Source organism: Zeus faber, assembly GCF_960531495.2.
Source record: "Zeus faber genome assembly, chromosome: 16".
Taxonomy (NCBI): domain Eukaryota; kingdom Metazoa; phylum Chordata; class Actinopteri; order Zeiformes; family Zeidae; genus Zeus; species Zeus faber.
In genome coordinates, this window is record NC_137202.1 from 27,679,712 (window position 1) to 27,703,058 (window position 23,347).

Here is a 23,347-nt window from a genome sequence, read left to right on the forward strand (position 1 = left end):
ATGTTAAATTGGACATTTCCATTTATTGTGAAATGAGACATTCTCAGTAAGTTTTGCGCTCACCGAATAAAGAGTGACAATAATTCTTTCTTCTTCTTCTTCTCCTCTGGGCTGCTCCCGTTAGGGTTGGCCACGGATCATCTGCCTCCAACACCTTCCGTTCTGCGCATCTTCCTCCCTGACACCAACCGCCTGCATGTCCTCCCTCACCACGTCCATCAAGCTTCTCTTTGGCTTCATCTTTTCCTCTTGTCTGGCAGCTCCATCCTCAGCCTCCTTCTCCCAATGTAACTCTCATCTCTCCTCCGCACGTGTCCAAACCATCTCAGTCTGGCCTCTCTCACTTTTCCACCAAACTGTCCAACCTGAGATGTACCCTCTCATGTCCTCATTCTTAATCCTGTTCATCCTCGTTGCTCCCAATGAAAATCTCAACGTCCTAAACTCTGCTACCTCCAGTTCAGCCACCTGCCTTTTAGTCAGAGCCACCGCCTCTAAACCGTACAACATGGCCGCTCGCACTACCGTCCTGTACATCTTCTCCTTCACTCTTGCTGGAACCCTTCCGTCACAGAACACTCCGGACACTTTTCTCCACCCGCTCCACCCTGCCTGTACTCTCTTCTTCACCTCTCTCCCACATTCTCCGCTGCTTTGGATGGTTGACCCCAAGTCCTTGAACTCATCCGCCTTCTCCACCTCCACTCCTTGCATTCTCAGCTTTTCGCCGCCCTCCCTCCCATTCAGGCACATGTATTGTGTCTTACTCCTGCTGACTTTCATTCCTCTTCTCTCTAATGCTGCCTCCGCTTCTCCAGGCTCTCCTCAACCTGCTCCCTACTCTCGCTACAGATCACATTGTCATCCGTGAACATCATAGTCCACGGAGACTCCTGATTTCATCTGTTAACCTGTCCATCACCACTGCAAACAAGAAAGGGCTCAGAACTGATCCTTGATGCTATCCCACCTCCAGCTTGAATGCCTTCATCACACCTACTACACACCTTACTACTGTCTGACTGCCCTCATACATATCCTGTACCACTCTTACCTACTTCTCTGCCACCCCCGACTTCCTCATGCAATAACACACTTCCTCTCTTGCACTCTATCATACACTTTCTCTAAATCCACAAAGACGCAGTGAAACTCCCCCGGCTTCCCTGTACTTTCTCATCAGAGTTCTTAAAGCAAACATTGCATCTGTAGTACTCTTTCCTGGCATGAAACCATAAAGCTGCTGGCTGATCCCCACCTCTTAACCGAGCCTCCACTACCCTTTCCCAGAGCTTCATGCTGTGGCTGTTACTACAGCTCTGTACGTCTCCCTTATTCTTGAAGACGGGTACCAGTACACTTCTTCTCCACTCCTTCGGCATCCTCTCCCTTCCCAGGGTGTGGTTAAACAGTCTCGCTAGGAACGCCACCGCCATCTCACCTAAACATTTCCATGCTTCCCCAGGTTTGTCATCTGGGCCAGCTGCCTTTCCACTCCTCATCTTCTTTAATGGTGTTCTCACCTCATCCTTGCTAATTTGCTGCACTTCTTGATCCACTATCCCATCATCATCCACTCTTCTCTCCCTCTCATTTTCTTCATTCATCAACTCCTCAAACTACTCCTTCCACCTTCTCAACACACTCTCCTCACTAGTCAGCACATTCCCATCATTATCCTTCATCACCCTTAACCGGCTGTACATCCTTCCCAGCTTGGTCCCTCTGTCTTGCCAATCGGTACAAGTCATTTTCTCCTTCTTTACTGTCCAACCTCTCATGCAACTCCTCGTACGCCTTTTCCTTTGCCTTTGTCACTTCTCTCTTCTCCTTGCACCGAATCAGCTTGTACCTTTGTCTACTTTCTTCATCTCTCTGATTTTCCCATTTCTTCTTCGCCACCCTCTTCTGCTTTATGCTCTCCTGTACTTCCTCATTCCACCACCAAGAGTCCTTGTCTTCCTTCCTGTTCCCCCATGATACACCGAGTACCTTCTTGGCCGTCTCCCTCACCACTTCTGCAGTTGTTTCCCAGTCATCTGGTAACCCTTCATTCCCACCTATCGCCTGCTTTACCTCTTCCCTAAATTGCATGCAACACTCCTCCTTTTTCAACTTCCACCATTTAATCTTTGGCTCTTCTTTCACTCTCTTCCTCTTCTTGGCCTCCAGAGTCATCCTACAGACCACCATCCGATGCTGCCTAGCAACACACTCCCCTACCACCACTTTGCAGTCACTAATCTCTTTCAGATTGCACCTCCTGCGTAAGATGAAGTCAGCCTGTGTGCACCTTCCTCCACTCTTGAATGTCACCCTGTGTTCCTCCCTCTTCTTGAAATACGTTTGCACAACAGCCAATTCCATCCTTTTTTCAAAATCCACCACCATCTGTCCTTCCACATTCCTCTCCTTGACACTATACCTACCCATCACCTTCTTGTCACCTATGTCTCTGATCCCTTCGCCAACGTCCCCATTGAGATCTGCTCCAACGACCACTCTCTCTCCCTTGAGGACGCTCTCCACCACTACATCCAACTCACTTAAGAAGTTTTCTTTCTTTTCCATCTCACACCCAACTTGTGGAGCATATGCACTGACCACATTCATTATCACCCCATCAATGTCCAGCTTCATGCTCATCACTCTGTCCGACACTCTCGCCACCTCCAAAACACTCTTGACATAGTCTTCTTTCAAGACTATCCCTACCCCGTTTCTCCTGCCATCCACTCCAGGGTAGAACAGTTTGTACCCGGTGTCCGTTACTCCTGGCCTTTCTCCCCTTCCACCTGGTCTCTTGTACACATAGCACATCTACCTTCCTTCTCTCCATCATGTCAGCCAGCTCTCTCTCTTTACCCTTCATAGCGCCAACGTTCCAAAGTTCCTACTCTCAACTCTACTCTCCTTCCCTTCTTCTTCTCCCACTGTCTCCGAACACGCCTTCCCCCCTTTTCTTCTTCTTCGGCCGACAATAGCACAATTTCCACTGGCACCCTGCTGGCTAACGGCACCAGTGGAGGTCGTTGTTAGCCCGGGCCTCAACCAATCCGGTATGGAAATCAGATTTGTTATCATCATTTTTGGTTTGGCATGGTTTTTTACGCCGGATGCCCTTCCTGACGCAACCCTCTCTATTCATCCGGGCTTGGGACCGGCACTGATGATACACTGGCTTGTGCACCCCCAGTGGCTAGATTAACAATAATTCAAACTCAGACAATAAGACAATAATTCTTTCTAGCTACAGTTAATTAATTTTATTTTTCTGTGGCAAAAGAAGTGAATAACTATTTTTAAGTACAATCTATTTTTAAAAAGAGTTGATCGCCCCTTTGGCCAGTGGACTGGTATCGCATTAGCAAACAAGTCATGATTTGGCCTTTTTAAATTCAGGAGGGGAATTCACATTTGTCTGCGCCGTAGTGAACAGAGCAGAACGTTTCACTGTACCAACGTCTCCAAAGTGTGTCAGAGCAAGAGCTCGGTACATTGTCAGAGCCTTACATAGCTCCGAGGTCTGTCTGCTTTCTTTTATAGATGCAGGTCTGAACGGTAACCTTTCCAAGATAAATGATTTCTCTCAAAATGATGTTGAGCTCGGTTCCGTTTTCCTCCATCCAACGTTTGGATGGATAAATACAGCCGTAAGTTCTCTCAACATTCTGTCAAGCTCCTGTGTAAATATGAAGCAGGTCTCAACTCCACATACCGACTCCATAACCGTCATGCTTGAATTATTAATTTACATTATAATGTCAGAGATTGTGCTCGCTACATTGCACCTCTTGAGGAATCCCCCTGAGGTTACACTGGAAAGAATTTTGATATTTTGTGTGTCGCTCCGTGGCTTCGGAGATCGTCAAATCGTCTTTTTCTTTAATTCAAACTGATTTATTTATGATTTGTTGGGTTATGGCATGGTAGCAAGTCGTACACAAACTTGTTAAACAAATAGAATTTAGTTCAAAGTAAACAGAATTTGACGAGGAGATAATTTTGCGAGCGCCGCATGAAAGAGCTCTCTCATCTGCGGGGGCACTGAGCCACGGGAGTGCAGATCAAACCAGGACTCAGGCACACACTGGATACGGTGATTAAGAAAATACACGGCCAATTGGTCACCCATTAGAGACAAGCATCCAAATGTCCCACAAACACTGTTGGCGTGTTGTTTCTTGTCCAAGATCTGTTAAATGATGATTTTGCTATTTTCCAACCCCGGCCTTATCTAAAAAAATAAATGTTTGTTACACAACTGCTATAAATGAGGGGAGCCAACATATTAGTAACATATTGGATTGAAAAATGGTGACCCCCATACTTTAACATACCATACTCAATTTAACTCAGTTTGCAATCGATGAGTTCCAAACTAAATTTTGAAATTCATATATAGGTATAATATTTTATATATATACATGAAATTATATATATATATACATATATATACACACACATGAAATTTCTACCTGTTTAGATAATTACCAATTATATTAAGCAATAATCTGTAGGTAGTTATGTCAGTATTTGTGAATATCTATAATAATGAATAAACATTTATTTTTTTTGTATTTTTGTATACTATTTGACCATAACATTTTGATTTTATTTTAATTTTTCATTTTAACTTCACTTTTTTAATTCAATTTAATTGTATTATTTCTTTTATTCTCTATTTTTTTCAGACTCTTAAGCTTTTTTTTTTATATTTTTGTGAATGCAAACTGTCTGCAGTGTAACACACGTACCTGGCAGAATAAACTGATTTTGATTCTGATTCTGATAAAGCTGATAACAGAAGACAGGGGCATTTCCGCGGCGGTACAATACAGTGGGATAACAAAAAACAAAAAACAACCTTATTTCATAATCCCTCTATATAAGTCACTGTAGCTGTTAGGGCTTTGTGAAGTCGACAGTATTGTGGTGGTCAGAAGTTGATACGTGGCCCAGTGTGTTGAGGGGAGATGAGGGGCTGATTTGATCTCTGAAAGTATTCCATATAGTGTCTGTGATGGTAATGATGGAATACCTGGAAAAGGGAATTTCAGTCAATGGACCTGCATGGGAATCCCCTGACTTAACACAGGCTACAACACACAAAAACACAAAAAGCAAACACCCACCCACACGCACACACACACACACACACACACACACACACACACACACACACACACACACACACACACACACACACACACACACACACACACACACACACAGACACAAATTGCACAACACTCAAGCAATAACCTGCAATCAACAACATCCATAGCTGGAACGATCCTTCTTTCTCGTCAGTTTCGTGTGTATGATATCGGCTGTATGGCCGCCTGGGGGATGAGTTGATGTCACCCTCAGGAAGTGCTTTGAAGGCCATGTGGGCAGAGGGCCTTCCTGGCATCACAATGTGAGGCCTGCACCTGCAGTAGTGACATGACGCCATCCCACAATGCACGCCGGTCAGGCCGATGAATGGACGGTGCATATTTTTCATAATTTCAGCATCTTGATAATGGGGCTCAGCGTATCAAAGTGGCGTCCATTGTAGTGAGGGCGGCTTGACTGATGCCTTTGTTGAGCCACATCCTTAAGATGAAAGTTAACTCTTTCTTTACAACTCGGACCCATTGTCAAATCTGTATTGAAAGAATTGGAGCACACAACTGTTCATCAAAAACCAACCCAAACAATGTTAAAATGTTTTTTATATTAAAAAAAAAAAAAAAAAGAAAGAAAAAGAAAGAAAAAGAAAGTGCAGTCCCTGATGTGCAATGTGTCAAGACATGTGCAATACACTTAGTACTCTGGTTCCTATTTATTTTTTCTATATATTTTATATTGTTTATAGTGCTTACCTTGACATGCTCTCTATTTTCTGCTGTCCCCTTTTTGCTGCTGGAACAATGTACATTTCTCCGGTGTGGGACTAATAAAGGTTTATCTTATCTTATCTCAAAATACAGGATCAAACACTTGTGTGGTGCTGCCCTCTGGTGGTAAACAAATGGATTGCTTTGGGGAACTTTCTCTGAAATCAGACCAAGTTTAAAGTGGTAATCCGTAACATTCTTTGATGAAAAAGATCCAGTGATTTACACTTTTGTTAGCTGGGACTAATAACCAGCCACCCATTCAACGTATTTGCATTATGTATGTGCTCTGCTATATTCCGTCGCCCCGGTGGATCTGATGAACCGGCGTAGCAAGTAGCTGTCATTAAACTGATGATATGTATTCAAATTCACAAATAACAACAGCACCCTCTCAGGAATAAAATGATCCCCATCCTAAAATAAAACAAATGAAGGGATCGAAAAAGACGAAGCATCGTGAGGGCAGAGCTGGGTGAGATGTGTTGAGGTTGAGAATAAAACGTTGTCGTTTTTAACAGAATTATGGGACTTGTTGTGCAATCCACCCGACGCAGACGCTCTCATGGATTTCCGCTTCAATTTGTCCAACGACAGATATTCAAAATCACATGACCGAGCCATAGTAGACTGCAGCGTTTCCTTTATTGGACAACTTTTATTGTTATCGGTGTCTGTATTTTCTTTGAACTTTCTGCCTCTTCCATGGAGAGGCAGAAAGTTCGGTGAGAATACAAAAATTATTACCAAAATTAACTCTTCGGTGACTGACACTGAGGTAGTGCACAGCAGCAGTTTTTCTTTCTATCTAAAGACTGTGGAAGCACCGACCTTGAGGGTCACACCACCCCTCATGCTTGTGTAGTGCCAAATGAAGTATCGCGCCAATGTCATATAAAATATATTATTTACTTCTTACTTTGAGCCACCACAACGACAGGAATATGTCCAGAAGGAAGAGGACGGGAGCCCGTCGGCTCAAAAGGCACAAAGTTTATTCTCGACAAATAGAAAACTAAAACATTAGGAAGGGCGATCAATGGGTCCGTGCTACACAGTGGCAGTATTGAAAGTGTGCTAAATCAGGTAGCGGCGATGCCACTGGAGATAAATAGCAGCGATAAACAAGAATGAATTCGGCAGCCAATATATTCACAGTTCCAACACACTCAGCGGAGAACAAAACAAGGTTTAAATATAATCACTGCAAACGTTAAAAACCTCAAAGTGTATAAGATGTCACAATGTCTTTAATTATTTTAGAACGCACTCAGACCAAAGCCCTGCTGATTGTCGCCACGTCTAATGGACCATGACTCCCACTCAGGCCCTGCGCCGCGCGTCCACCAGTTAACGGCTGGAAGCCCTGGATCACAGCTGCTCACCTGAGCTCACAAACCAGCGCGAGGGAAGAAGGCGGCCTGGCGGCAGATTAATGCAACGGGCACTTGTCATGCGGCAAGTGCAGGTTCTTTTAAATGGGTTTGCCGAGCGGTTATTGTTCCGTTGACAGTTATTTCGTCTGCTTAGTTGAGAGAAGCGTGCCAATGAAGTGAGTGATTGAGTTGTAATGCCGTGTCAAAGAGGTGGTCAGCCGGGTTTCGTGATTTACAGAGGTGGAATGGAAGAAGAGGTGGAGGGACCTCTGACACGTGTGTGAGGGAGCCAGGGGCCAATGCTTTGGAACTTTGTCTTTTGTCTTTTACCCGCTCGGAGAGCTCCCCTCGCTTTGCACCACGGCAGGGGACGGACTTGGACCTTTCGACCTGCTTCTCTTCCCCAGGTCAACAAGCTTGCTGTTTTCTGGAGTCACAACATTCGGAGCATGTTTGATATATACACACACACCATATCTCCTCAAATAAAAACTGGTAAACAAGGCTCAATCTGAATCAGTGTGTGTGTGTGTAACAGGGGCCCGAGGACAAAGCAAGCCATCAGGAATTGTGGATAGATGTGCACTGGAGGCACACATCATCTTATGAGAAATTTGTTGAAAATTATTGATGCCTTCCTGATTACACTCAGCAAACATATTACTTTTTATGAAATGTAAAAGCACATTTTACCATTCCACCTAACTAAGTGACGCCTGGAGTGTATGTTCTAGTGACTCGTTTTGACTGGGGCAGCTGGGAGTTGATGTCTTTGGACCTAGGTAAGGCTTTGACTACATAGGGGGAGAAAGGTGGAGGCAATCGGTTCTAAATGGGAAGGAGAATAGCTACAGGTTGGTACATGTGCAGGGAGGAAAGTGACACCTATGAAGGGACCTAGAATCCACCAGTGAAGGAAAAGCTGCTTCCCCGTGGAGGAAGGAAAAGGGCATTGGGCCATTGAGAAGTAGGCCAATCAAATCAAAGTCACCAAAGTCCCCAGGATAGCATTACTAATCATTTGCTGAAAGGAGACAGGTTCTAGTACCGTGTTGCAGGATGGGAAGAGAAAGGGGAAGAGATGAGTGTATAGAAAACAACAGTTAGATCGCCGGGGGCGACCAAGATAAGGAATGGAATTGGATCAATAGTGATAGCAAATTGAAGGGAACATCTTCCTCTCTCTGGACTGTTTACACAGTACATGGGTGTGCAAGAGTACCTAGATGCAGATCAAATATGGCGGCCGTCCCCCCATAGATGTCCGCGGTCGTCAGGAAACATCACTTCAGCAGCAGAAGTTTGTGACAGTGACCCTTTGTCAGGACCCTGCCCAACTTTTGTGTCCGGCCTGTCTCTCTCTGTCTCCCTCTGTCCCTCTCTAGCTCCCTCTGTCTGTCTGTGTCTGGCTTCACATCCCTGCCACTGCACACCTTACCCCAGTCAGTAATCTCACCAACTGTCTTCACCTTCCTTGTCACTCAGAAGGTATTTAACCGGGTCCCCATTCACTCTGTCGGTGTCAGATCGTTGCGCGTGTTCTTGCATGTGTCTCTTGAACACTAGGTCCTGTCTAAAAGACTGATTCCTGGTCCTGACTCCCTCCCTCCCTCCCTCCCTGCCTGTTCCTGGGTCCTGACTCCCGGCCTGGTCCTGATTCCCTGTCTGTGCCTGGACCCTGATCCTTTAGGTTCACCTTTGGGTTCACCTGACTGTATCCGTTACCCCCTTGGCACTTTTATTGAATCCTCTGTGCAAAATCAAAATGAACCTAGCTATTTTGTGAAAATAAACCTCTTTTATGTTTGGGATCAAATTAACCCCAGCAATTCAAATCTACAAAAATGACTGTAATTCAAAGTGTAAACCAAGGTTACACTTGAGAACATTAGCAAGGAAGACATATCAGTTAGTCAATAATGGAAAAAACACCAATAAAAAGTATGTAAACGCTCACAACTGTATGTCTGGTATGTTGCCTGCCAACATCTCGGATAAATCCAGACTTAACAGGTCATCAGAGCAGAGAGGATCATCGGCTGTGATCAGTCCACCCTTCAGGACCTCAATACTTCCAGGTCAAGAAGAAGGGGCAAAAAGATGATCAGTAAAATGGATTGATGGGTTGATTCAGATGTGTTTACAACTCTTTATTCCTGACACATGCACATAGAGAGAGGACTCTTACTAAGAATCATCACACATCACTACAACCCACTGTCATCCATTTATTTAATAATTTTAACAAACAAATAACTTGCAGTGCAATAACGGTATTGCTTTATTTTAGGGCTAAACTTTCTCCCTCTGGCCATGCTGACCTTTGCTTGGTACCCGGTTTGTCCTTGGGGCTCCAGGATTTTGATGATAATCTGAAAAACATTTGATCCCAGCATTCCTTGTACTGTCCTCGATAGTTTATTTTTTCCAAAGGGCTCAAAGAATTGACCACACTAAGCTTATAATAAACTCCCATTTCTCAATAAAACCCTTGAAAAGACAGTTCACAAACAATTACACTATTACTTATGCACTAACACTCACTATGATAGTTTACAAAGCTCCCACTGACCTGGCACCAAATGATACTTCCAACATGCTGGTCAGCTTTGAGTCAGGTCTCCCAGGCCCTCTGGCCTTTTACACATTCCAAGAGTTAATACTGAAGCTGGCAAAGTAGCCTTCTGTTTTAATGCTCCCATGTTGGAACAGCTTCACAGTCCATCAGTGATATGGCCCCCATTTTTTTATTTTAACAGCACTAGGCTTAAAACCTTTCTAGTTTAAATAGCAATTCCCTAAGCCCCCACACTTCTAGCACCCCCTCATACCTTTGGCCTGCCGGTCCAGGGCTTCTCACGGAGAAAATTTAAGGAGCCTCGCCACAATGTTCTTTGTCTTTTATTCACCATTTAATCGTAGAGCTGAGTGAGGGATAGATTACACTCATGTATGAGTGTAATGACTGGTTTTCCACCAATTCCTGTAGCATGGTGGAAAACACTTACAATAAATGGGAACCATATTAGTGATCAGTGATATAGACAGTATTTATTTTGCAAATATTTCCAAGCTCAATTTACTCAGGGAGATATCACTGGCTGAATCAATTCAGCAACAGCCTAGACTGATATCTGTGGGCGGGTGTGATAAATCAATCACAATTTGCTTCCTCGCCCTGTTCAACCGCACAACAATAAAAAGGAGCAATTCACTTTGTTTGGCAAGAATTTTCCAGGTTCTCCATGATATTGACAGTAACCCGTGGGCGTGGGAGTAACACGTGTCTACAAATGTCCTCAGTTACAGAGTGGCTGTAATGACAGAGGTGAGGTGGGTATACAGTCACCACCTCAGCACTTGAGGCAAAGTTGAGTTCACAGAAAAGACTTTTGTTCAAAAATAACTCCTGAGGGATGTCTACAGAGTTCACTAAACTCAAATTTTTTCTGACCTTGAGACCCACCAGATGGAGACTTAGAAGACTTAGAAGCCTGGTCCACCTGCAAGAAAGGCTCCAGGTCACCCAAAGTGACCTACACCCCTTCGGCCACTCAGAGACCTCTCTGGCGAGACATGCTTTCACTCTTATTCATATTGTCTGAATATGTTGTACATATTAAAATCTAAATATGTTATACAGTGGTACCTCGACTTACGACTGTAATTGGTTCTATAAGAACGGTCGTATGTTAAAACAGTCGTATGTCGAAGCAAATTTTCCCATAAAAATTATGAAATCATGAAGGGTGAAAATAAACAAAATACACAGCACAAACTAATATTAATAAGCCACGAACTACGTGCACACACCATGTAGGTTACCCGCTGACTGGCTGCTGACTGACTGACCGCCGACGCATCAACTGCAAATTTCCACGGTCGGATCTTGGAGCAGTCGGTTGCAAGTCGATACAAATTTTCGTGACTATCGCTGCTGGAATCTTGGATTAGTCGTAAGTAGATGCAGTGCTAAGTTGACGTACCACTGTATCTTGTTTTCATGCAAATATATAGTTCATGATGTTGATTTGATACCACAACTCCTGCATTCCTGCCCTCTATATCTGCTTTAAATTGTGGCAACACAACACAAAAACATGTTTACTTATCTGTTGATTCTCCCTAAAAATAATCTTAAAATTATGCTATAATTCATGGCTGTATCTACTGTGCCTCTGGATTATTTGAGAGGAGAAATCTATGTACTCATGTCTTTCATATGTCATATAAACACCAAAGGTACAGCTAAAGAGAAGAAAGGAGGAATGAAACTTGTGTCATAGTATGGCTTAATAATAATTTTGGAACTGATCTGAAACACTTGACCAAGAGATATAATGTGGAAATGACGGTTGCTTTGTGAACGACACCATGTCCTTGTCAGTCAGCCCTAAGAGATTATAGAAAACACTTGGAAGATTTAAAACTCTCTCAATTGAGTCCAGTGCCCTAAGGGAAAGCCGTCTTTTTGAAGTTAATTCCTTGGTTTTATTGATCTTTCTTCTAATTTGTTAAATGTTGATTTTACACAACAGTATTTGTGTGTACCTCTGTGCATAAGTGTGTGAGTTTGTGTATCACATCAATTCATATGGGGACAGAAGCCAGCAGAGCAGCGATCCTATCCCTTGTGGCACAAATATTTCGACCACTGGGTGGCCCTACATGTTTGAGTCACTGTACAGATTTGGGTTTGGTGAATCGTTTATATCCTGGGTAAAACTGATATACATCAGCCCAATGCGTTCTATCTTAATTAATGGCGACAAGTCAACCATAAGAGTCCCCTGCCCGAAGGATAAGAAGTCACCCAAAAAAAAGTATGGGTCTTGGTAGTTTGTATATGCTGACAAGGTAATATTTTACTTACAACACTCCGAAAAATCTAGATTTAATCATCTCTTTCAGCAAGTAATCTGGATACACAATCAACTGGACAAAAAGTGACTTCATGCCTCTCTCCGACGTCTACATGCTGGGTTTCTTGGGAGGCATCTTGTTCAAAATCATTAAAGATCACCTTACCCATCTTGGTTTGACAATACACAAAGATCCGTAACCAATATTTCAACAAAATTTTGTGTCATTTATCTCAAACTTCAAACAGAGCAAAGCCCTACCTTGATTGGCCGTATTAATTGAATTAAAATGGTTTCTCTTCCCAGGTTTCTTTATCTTTGCCAAAATCTTCCCATTTTACTCACACTAGCCTTCTTCAAAGAATTGTCCACTATTGGTCTTATGGAACTATAAGAAGCGCAGGATTTCAAAAATCCACCTGCAGAAGCCCAAGTGTGAAGGAGGGCTTCCTTTACCTGTTTTCAGACACGACAATTGGGCCGCCAATGTTAAGGCTCTTATGTTCTGGCAACAGGGGGCTCAGGGTAACCTGGCCCCTTTGTGACTAAGTATGCAGGCCAACTCCGCTGCCACCTGCTTCGTGCCACCTATGCTAGTCTGTAAACTGGGACCTTATAAAGTCTTAGTTTTAATTTGAGAGAACAGGTCTTCTATTGAAGACCTGTACTTGGTTGGACGGTGTTGCATCATTCAGTCAGCAGAAAGGGAAATTTGAGCTGCCTCACTCACATTTTTTTTTTATTACCTACAAAATAGACACAATGTCCAACCCAAAATTCGTAACTTTGAAACCCTTCCACGAAAACATTTTTTTTGATCTCTTAAAGAACACTTCTGACTCCAGGCAGAACTCTCGCAAACCACTCTGTGCTTCCCTACAGCCAGGCAACAGTCTTTTATGCAGGGGATGACTGTCTCCAAAAGACAAATTTTGAGGGAATGGAAATTACCCTCTCCCCCTTCCTTCCAGAGATGGAAGGCTGACATGATTTTGGTCATAGAAATGGAAAAACTCAGGTTCTTGAGGACTGATGGCAGCTATATTGTTTATATGATTGACCAGAATTGAACGTGTCTGTCTGACTTTGTCCACTAATGCAGTTTTGGTAAATTACATTTTGGATTTGAGAAGCAATTTCAAGTGACTCTGCATTTGCAAAATTGTATTTCTCTGTCATTTAACATCTTCAAGGGAATTTGCACAAACATTTCAGAGGAAAGAAAATCAGGAAACCAACACCAAAACAATAGAATATCAGCCCTATGGACTGGAACCCCTGAAAATTGCTTCCATAAGGTGTATTGTGTTCTAAAACTTAACACCATTACCCGCATTTCATTACATTCAACTATATAGTCATAGACATCCTTCGGGCTCTTTACATTATATTATATCAATTACCTATAAACAGCGGCTTTCCATCATTGCCTCTGAAGCCTCTTGTTGGGGATCCTTTTCATCCAATTTCCCATTGTCTTCCATCGTGCCACCTGCTGCTGTTTGTAGTGAGTCTTGGACTTTGGCTTTGAACACGTCCCATCTCTCAGGGACGAGGCCCTTGTTGAAGAGCAGTGCAGCCATGAAGGAGAACAGAGAGATGGAGGCTATGGAAGATAGCGCGCACATAGTATTTACTGGAAAGTTTTGGATTTGAACACCATCCTCCAGTCTGTCTCCTGGGAGGTGGATGGTAGCCGGCACTCCTAGCAGCGGTTCTCCGCACAAGCCTTTCAACAACAAACTCACCACAAATCCCATAATAGCCCCGTATCCATTTGATTGTGTGAAGAAAAGAACGCAAACCAATTGAGGAAAAATTAAGATGTATGCCACAGTTACACTACAGAACCAGAACGCCAATGAACTATTTTGGAACATGGTCAGTGATGTACCAACGACACCAACCACGACCACCACAGCACGGATCACCCACTGCAGCTCCCTCTGGGATGCCTGAAATTAGAGGGAAACCAAGACATGATGAAGTAATAGACTCTTGTTTTGCTTTTGTTGAAGTCTCCTTGTTTCTTCCTCCTAATCCTCTGCTGTGGCGCCCCATGCTGTGACATCGGGTGTTACTACTACACAGCAGATCATACAAGACATTGAAAAACCTGGGCTACGACTTTACAGAAGAGCCCCCGTGGCCACTAATGGTACTGCACCTTCATTTTCTTACAGAGCTTGAATTCCTGACGCACTTGTGACATCACTTTGTGATTTCTTGTTGAAATACATTTCTGATCACTTGACAGTGAAACTCTGGAAAACGATTTGTGGATAGATAGATTTACTAGACAGACAGACAGATAGATCGATTTACTAGACAGACAGACAGATAGATAGACAGATAGATAGATAGACAGATAGATAGATGTCGATTACGCACATTTTGGTATTTTTTAGTATTTTTACAGCTTATTGTGCAGAATCACCGGGTGTCATGACATTTCACTGCATATATGTATGACCATATGTATATGTATGTGACAAATAATCTCTTGAACTAGACAGACAGACAGACAGACAGACAGACAGACAGACAGACAGACAGACAGACAGACAGACAGACAGATAGATAGATAGATAGATAGATAGATAGATAGATAGATAGATAGATAGATAGATAGATAGATAGGCGTAGTGTTAGTTGCATAGTGTTATTGCAGCTCACAAAATAAATAGGTTAGTAGAATAAAAAGGAGAAAAATGTACTGCATATTAAAAAGAAAAAGGTTTCAAATATTTTATAGTGCAGGTTAAAGTCTTGGAGAACAACTAAGTTTTTCCTCACCTGGTTCCTCAGGATGTTCTTGTACATGCTTAAGGTGAAGATGGAGGCTGCAGACAGTAAGGCTGAGTCAGCTGATGACATCACAGCAGCAGCCACAGCTCCGATGCCGATGATGGAGATGTAGGAGGGGGTGAAGTAGTTCAGGGTGAGGGGCAGGATCATAGCAGCCTGTCCACTTTCAAAAGGAGACAGAGAACCGTAGGAGGTCTGGCTCCAGTCTGAGGTACAGATAGAAGAAGTCTTGAGACGGATCAAATTGGCAAATAGCTGAGCAGTGTTTGCTCTATAGAAACTCCACCGTCACATAACATTTTACAGTGGGTCTAAGTAATTGGGCCCGGGATCAGGGTGGCTGTACGCCTGTTGTTCGTTAAAGCAATCAACGAGCAACATGTAAATCAACGAGCCCAATTTTACAAGAGTAATTTTGTTTCAGTGCCTTTATACTTTTACTCCGGTAAAAGGTCTGAATACCTCCACCATTATGTGAGTAGTAGTATTATAGAAGTGTCAGTTAAGTTTGTTGGGGAATCTCTCAAGGAATAGAAAGGAAGCAGAAGAGTCAAGGGGGTGGAGGATAAAGCACTAGTTTCGATCACAGATTCCATAAAGAACTTTCTATTTGAATAATAATTTGTATGTGGAAATGTAAAAAGCAACAAAACAAGAAAAAAATTCATAAACTAAATTTAAGAACTTAAATAATTAAAAATTTATAATATATTACAATTACTTATCAAGTCATTATCGTACAAAAAAAAACATTCTAAGCATTTACATCTAATTCTATAGCATTCTGTGGTGTCTAAAAGTTGATACCTGAAGATGCAGCCATGACTCCAATTATAGTTGGTGGAATTGCAAATATTATTGTATTGACTGCAGCAACGTAACAGTTGATCCTGGCTGTTTTTGAGGACGAGGCAGACAAGGTCCTTTGGTGCGCAATTTGGCAGCAGGAGCTTCCTAGAGCCTTCAAAAGAAGTAAGTTAGAAGTTTTCCACTCTTGACCACTCAATCCAAGTCTTTAAAATGTACAGTAGTGCCAACTCAGGTATAATAAAAATAACATTTTGGACTAAAGTGTTTTTTTTGTGTAAATGTACATTATGATTGGAGAGTGCATATCAGAATCGCTTTATTTTCACCAGGATTATTTATATATACGAGAAATTTACTCTGGTGAGATTTGGTGCACTTCTGTACAAACCATAAGCATTAAAAAAATAACAAGCTCATCAGCCTGGGAAGAAAGGGAGAATAAAAAGTAATAATAAAAGAAAATACGATAAAAATAAAAAATAAAATATTATAAATAGCCAAAAATATAAAACAGATATGTCAGATATAGAAATATGATACGATGCACAGGATAAATTATTGTTATTCTATATAGGTTAAAAGTGATCAACTGATTCTGTGCTTGAATAATTGCAGGTGTACACAGGATTATGTGGTAGACTTTAGCCTATGTTGTTCTCTCTCCTCTTATAATGCATCGCAGTCTAGTTATCAATGATTTCAAGTTGGCCTAATGCGATACATCACTGTGGCGGACCAAGTGTTAGGCCCACGGCCTCCCAGCACCACTAGAGGCCGCTCTTGCCTCATCTGCAGCTCCCCCCTTGAGCCAATTGCACACACCAGGGATCAATTACCTGCATCACTCCACACAATATTTAGTCTCCAGCTTCCCAGTCATTCTTTGCCAGACCATCAAGTAGCTTACCCGAGTTGTACAGCTACTGGCTCCATTTCTAGCTCCTAGTGCTTGTTTCAAGTCTCTGGTCTGTCTCTTTGTTTCGTCTTCCCCTTTGTTTCGTCTTCCCCTTTGTTTCGTCTTCCCCTTGTCCCAAGGGACAGGGGATCCAGAACCCATCCTTCCACCCCTGTGCCTTGCCACCACGCACACCTGGGAGATCGAGTCCCTTGTCACCCGAGCTCAGGAGCACCAGCCCGAGCCAGGTACCGGACCCCCTAACCGCCTGTTCGTCCCTGCCTCCGCACGCTCCCAGGTTCAGCAGTGGGCCCATGCCTCCCGCCTCAGCTGCCATCCCGGGATCACCCGCACCCTGGCCGTCGTCCGCCAGCGCTTCTGGTGGCCGACCCTGCTCCCTGACACCCGGTCCTTCGTCTCCGCCTGCCCCACCTGCGCCTGGTCAAAGACCTCCACCCGACTCCGCTCCGGCCTCCTCCGTCCATTACCCATCCCGACCCGTCCTTGGTCCCATATCGCCCTGAACTTCGTCACCAGTCTCCCACCATCCCAGGGCAACACAACCATCCTCACGGTGGTGGCCCGCTTTTCCCCGCTCAAGATTCAAGAGATTCAAGATTTTTATTTGTCACATACATATATATACTTTCATACATATATGCAGTGAAATGTAATGCAACGCACCCGGTGATAGCACACAAATTATCCCAGGAAAAAAAAATAAAAGTAGAAAATTCCTATCTAATAGACCGACTAACTGACTCCTAAAACGTAATACAGTAAGTTGAATACTTATAGAATAAGATAAAAATATATAGAATAAAATACAATAAAAATAAATTGAAAAAAAATGGAATATGCCTATGTATATATATGTATATATATATATATATATACACACACGCGCACACACACCTATTCCGCCTTTTCTAAGGCGGCCCACTGCCTCGCCCTGCCCAAACTACCATCGGCAAGGGAGACCGAACCTGCTGGTGGCCGAGGTGTTCCACTGCCATGGCATCCCGGCAGACGTGGTGTCGGACAGAGGTCCCCAGTTCACCTCTCAGGTCTGGCGCGCCTTCTGCTCGGCCCTGGGGGCACAGGTCAGTCTCTCCTCCGGTTTCCACCCCCAGACCAATGGCCAGACGGAGCATGCACACCAGGAGGTGGAGGCCATGCTCCGCTGTCTGACAACCACCAGCCCCACCTCCTGGAGCAACCAGCTGCCATGGGCCGAATATGCCCACAACACCCTGGTCAACGCCTCCTCTGGCCAGTTGCCCTTCCAATGCTCTCTGGACTACCAACCCCCCCTGTTCCCTGCCAAGGAGGTTGAGATCGCCGTACCCTCCATCCAGGCCCACATCCGGGGAGGAGGACCCCCTCTGCCCTACTCCAGGCCTTCGCCAGGTCCCAGCGGCAGGCGAACCGGCACCGTGCGCCCGCATCCACATACGTCCCCGGACAGATGGTATGACTCTCCACAAAGGACTTGCCCCTCAAGGTGGACTCCCGAAAACTCGCTTCCCAGTATGTTGGTCCCTTCCCCATTGTGTCAATCGTCAACCCAGTGCCGTACGCCTCCGTCTCCTTCCCTCCCTCCGTGTCCACCCAACCTTTCATGTGTCCCTGCTTAAGCCGCTGGTTTCCAGCCCTCTCTCCCTCCCCGCCAAGCTCGACCACCCCCCCGCACCATCGACGGTCACCCGGCCTACACATTGCGGCGCCTGCTGGATGGGCGGCGGGGGAGGGGCCTCCAGTATCTCATGGACTGGGAGGGGTACGGTCTGGAGGAACGCTCCTGGGTCCCCCGGAGACAGATCCTGGATGCCTCCCTCATCCGGGATTTCAATCGGACTCGCCCTTCCGGTTCCGGATGTCCGCCAAGGGGCGTCCGTAGAGGGGGGGGGTACTGTTAGGCCCGCGGCCTCCCAGCACCACTAGAGGCCGCTCTTGCCTCATCTGCAGCTCCTCCCTTGAGCCAATTGCACACACCTGGGATCAATTACCTGCATCACTTCACACAGTATTTAATCTCCAGCTTCCCAGTCATTCTTTGCCAGATCGTCAACTAGCTTACCCGAGTTGTACAGCTACTGGCTCCATTCCTAGCTCCTAGTGCTTGTTTCAAGTCTGTAGTCTGTCTCTTTGTTTCGTCTTCCCCTTACCTGCTTGTCTCCTCTCGTCGACCCAGTCTGTCCGTCCTTCTCCATCCAGCCCAGTTCCCCGTCACTCCACCCGGATCCTGGACCCCTCCTCCCGGTCATCATCATCCCTGCCTACCCCTGCTCCATCCCTACCTGACCTGGTCCCCCCGGCCAGCTCCACCGTGTGGGCCAATAAACATCCTTTGTCTGTCCCTGGTCGTGACAGTACGGTCTGGCCAAGAAAACATGGACCCAGCCGACAGAGGGGCTCCGCCGCGCACTCCGGGACCAAGGAGTGTTGCTTGGTCACCATGACCAGGCCCTCCGGGACATCGCGGAACACCTCTGGACCATCTCTGCGCACCCTGAACAACAAGTTGCGGGACGAGCCCACGGACCTGGACCAACTGGTGGAGACCGCCATCCGCCTGGACAACCGACTACGGGAGCGCCAGCGCGAGAGGGAGTGGGAGAGACTCCAGCCCGTGCCTCCAGCCTGGGCGGCCACGCCCCAGTTTCCAGTGCCCACTACTCTTGGGCGCCTCAGAAGTCCCCTGACTCTCTCCGATGTCTCCCCGTGTCGTGCGTTTGGGTCTCTCCTAGCCCTGGTCGTGACACCAAGGGGTATGGTTAAGCTACGCTGCAGACGGCAGCGTGGTTTCCTTGCCGCGGCTGCACATCTGCCTCCAATCAACCGAATCAGCACCCGCACAGCGCTGTCTGGTCCAATCTGGGGCAGGGAGTTTCCTTAATGTTTGTCTGTCTTGCAGAGGGGATCGGCACACGGGCTCATCAGCGACCCGGAGGCAGTGTGGAGTGTCATTCCTCCTGCGCCAGACTGATTATTCTTATTATTATTGTTGTTTATTATTTATCCTTTTGGCCAGTGAGCCCTTCTGTTCCCGCTTGCACTAAAAACTTGCGATGTCGGCAACCCACCGCAATAAAGACTCCATCTCCCTCCCTAAATCTGTACCTGGGCGAGAGACTCAGTCATTAAGTTGCTGCGCATCAAAACCTTTGCTTTGCCACCGCCTACCCAGACCTCATGGCACATTACTGACAGAGGCAGAGTAATGACAGTGAAGATATGACGAGACACTATGTTTTTTGTCTTGATATTAAATCCACATATACTGATATTGGGTATCACTTGCCATTCGGTGCTCGAGTATTCATACATCTAAAATACATTTTGACAGAAGCTTTCTCACCATTGCTAAGAAAGTATCCATCTTCATCCAGGCTGTGCTGGTGTCCAGGGTACTGAGCCAGGAGGTGTGGAAGGCGTTGGAGAGCGTCATATTGGTGATGTTAGAGGAAGCAGGGCTCATGATCACAAAGGGAACGCACAGCCACTGCATGGAGACAAACAATATGTAACTGCTTACCTGAAGTGTCTGTAATGAAACCTTTTATCATAATCTGAAGGATAAATAATTGTTCCCTAAAGCTGTGAATGCTAACTATATGTCCATAGAAACATTACATTTGCAGATTCTGAGTGTCTCTGTACTGGATACACTGACAGGAAATGCACAGATACTGATGCGGGGGTTCCATTGCACTGGTGGGGAAAGTGTATTCACAGACCAGAAGAATCTGTCCTACATGTGGTATAACAGCGAGCAAGCTGTGCTCCCAGGTAAATGCTGCACTTTGTGTGAGAAAGTCTTTGCTTATGTTTCTAAAGAATGAAACAATTTTAGAAGCACCTGAGTTGTCCTTGATGTAAAGAAAATTGTTTGGGAAATATGAGTGGTTTAGGATAATGTTACTCCCAAAGCTGTTGACGAATTGAAACATTGCCTTTGCATTTCTGTTTAAAGTCTGCCCACAGAACTTTGTTCTGACACTGAAATGCAAATACCTCACCATGCAACAACACAATTTTTTTCACAAGGTGATCAAACGTTGGGTAAACTGTATCTGATCAATTATCAACCGATATTTTGATTTCAAAATTAGCATTGTTGTTTGCAATTCAACAATTTTTCTCCGTATTATATAATTTTTCATTGCAACAGAAAGACAAATGTGACCCACAAATGGTGCTGTTCGACATGCCGAGACGCTGTTCAGCATCTCACTAAGTGCGTTTCATCATGTAATCTAATGGGAATTTTTAACTCGACGGTTTAACATTTATCCGCTATTTATAAATCAAATCGGTGAAAGTATGTTGAGATTAAAAAAACACAAATCTGGAAAAATCTAATTTTCCCCCTAGAAAGGTTTTTTCAACTTATTTGGCGGCTTGTGGCGATTTAAGAAATGCGTGAGAAATCTGGTTTTGCGGCGGTGGGTCACAAATAGGTTCTAGATTAGCGTTTTTATGAATGCCCAAATGTGAATGACACAAATATGGCAGCGATATGTCAGTGCTCACCAGCTTGGCCACTTTCAGTTTTCAGCTGTTAAATCACACTTTTAACGGATCTGCTGCATGGTCATTGACATATAGGTTGTGTATGTTTTTAGAATGTTTGTGATTTGTATCTATTAAGCTTTATTTAAATGAAACTTTAGGTCTGGTTAGGTTACCCAAATACGTCATTCCACCTCCTCTGATGAGACTCACCAGACTGGCAAACATGAGAATGAGCTGTATGATGTCTGTGTAGGACACAGAGTACAGCCCTCCTAGCAGGGTGTAGGTGATGGCCACTGTAGCAGAGATCCAGACGCTCACAGTGTAGGGTAAATCCAGAATGACACTCATGCTGGAGCCTGACACACACACACACACGATCATGATCCTAGTTCTTTTAAAGAAGTTAGTAAGTGCAGGTAAGACATTGTTTTTTGGGACCTATTCTGCAGCAGCATCTGGACTTTGGCTTATCAAACATCACTTGTATCCGCGGTGAAGTTTGCGTCCACTGCTGGCTCCCCCCACCCACAGCTGACATCCATTCAGGGCCATAATGTAAAAAGAGACGTTTGTGACATCAATGTTTAAATGCCTGGTTCTGTGGGTTCAACCTGTGCACATGGCTTTTCACATCACTGCTATGCGGATGATACTCAACTCTATCTGTCCTTCCCGCCCGACGACCCCACTGTCTCGACGCGGATCTCGGATTGTCTCGCTGACTTATCCACATGGATGAAGGATTATCATCTTCAACTAAATCTGGCGAAAACGGAACTACTGGTCTTCCCGGCCAAACAAGGTATTTATCACAACATTGATATTAAAATTGACTCTCTATCTCTTGTTCCTACCAAGGCTGCAAGGAATCTTGGTGTCATTATTGATGACCAACTGACATTCTTGGACCATGTTGCCGCCGTCTCCCGGTCCTGCCGCTTCGCACTACTCAACATCCAAAAAGTCAGGCCGTACCTGACCCAATATGCCACTCAACTGCTGGTACAAACCTTGGTGATGTCCCGTCTCGACTACTGCAACGCCCTCTTAACAGGCTTGCCGGCAAGTGCGGTGAAGCCACTACAGATGATACAGAATGCGGCGGCGCGACTGGTGTTCAACCAGCCAAAGAGGGCACATGTCACTCCGCTGCTCATCGAGCTCCACTGGTTACCTGTAGCCGCTTGGTTACCTGTAGCCGCCCGCATCAAGTTCAAGTCTCTTATGCTGGCCTACAGAGTGATTGCTGGGAATGCTCCCGCCTACTTAAATGCTCTTGTAAGAGGGGGATGGTAGCTCAGGAGGTAGAGCTGGTCGTCTAGTAATCTAAAGGTTGCTGGTTCGATCCCAGGCCCCTCCTGCTAGCATGCTGTAGTGTCCTTGAGCAAGACACTTAACCCCTCATTGCTCCTGATGGCTGCGTCCGTCGGTGTTTGAATAATTGTAAGTCGCTTTGGATAAAAGCATCTGATCAATGATGAAATGTAATGTAATGTAGCACATGTTTCCCCCTGGATGCTGCGCTCATCAAATGAGCGTCACCTGGCTCTGCCGGCCGTACAACCACGGCAATCCAATTCTGCCAAAAATGACCAGAGCAGGGACCTCCCTCTCTGTCTTTAAGAAGCACTTGAAGAACCAGCTCTTCAGTGAGTACCTACAATTACTTAGCACTACCTAGCAGTATTTATTGTTACACTAATGTCTCTGTCGCAATGTAGCTTGAATGTTATTCTCCCTTGTAAGTCGCTTTGGATAAAAGCGTCTGATAAATGACAAAATGTAATGTAATGTGCCAGTCTGGACGTTCTCCTCTGAACTGTCATTAAAAGCAGAGTTGCTACTGCTGAAGAAGAAGAATCTTTAATTAACATAAATCTCTCAATCCATCAACTGTGAACTACCGTTCACACAACATTTGTTTTTTTTCACCATTCCCATTAAACGCTAGAGATTGTTGAGGTCAAAATTCAGATGAGCAGTTTATTTAGACAGACATGAAGACATTTGACTTTTCAGACAAACGTCCTGGTCACAAACGTTCTGCCATGGAACGGGATCCCAGCCTCGCTGTCAGGGGAGACAGAGGTGAAACCACAGCAGCTTTTCAAAAATCTGCTAATTACCCCAATCTCCTGCAGTTGCGTCCCCTGCCGGTTGCCAGTGCTGGCTCTCCCTAGCTGCAGATGG

General features: G+C 44.8%; 1 protein-coding gene across 1 annotated transcript in view; it reads right to left on the bottom strand.

Moving 5' to 3' along the window:
* LOC307242136 (high affinity choline transporter 1-like) overlaps positions 1-23,347 on the bottom strand; it is a gene marked incomplete at both ends in the record, with an annotated part of 43,542 nt that overhangs the window by 16,571 nt on the left and 3,624 nt on the right. Inside the window, 4 exons of the mRNA XM_080016471.1 lie at positions 13,554-14,078; positions 14,920-15,159; positions 19,998-20,141; positions 21,365-21,513. Coding sequence (XP_079872597.1) covers positions 13,554-14,078; positions 14,920-15,159; positions 19,998-20,141; positions 21,365-21,513 — 1,058 coding nt within the window. The remainder of the gene's footprint in view (positions 1-13,553; positions 14,079-14,919; positions 15,160-19,997; positions 20,142-21,364; positions 21,514-23,347) is intronic.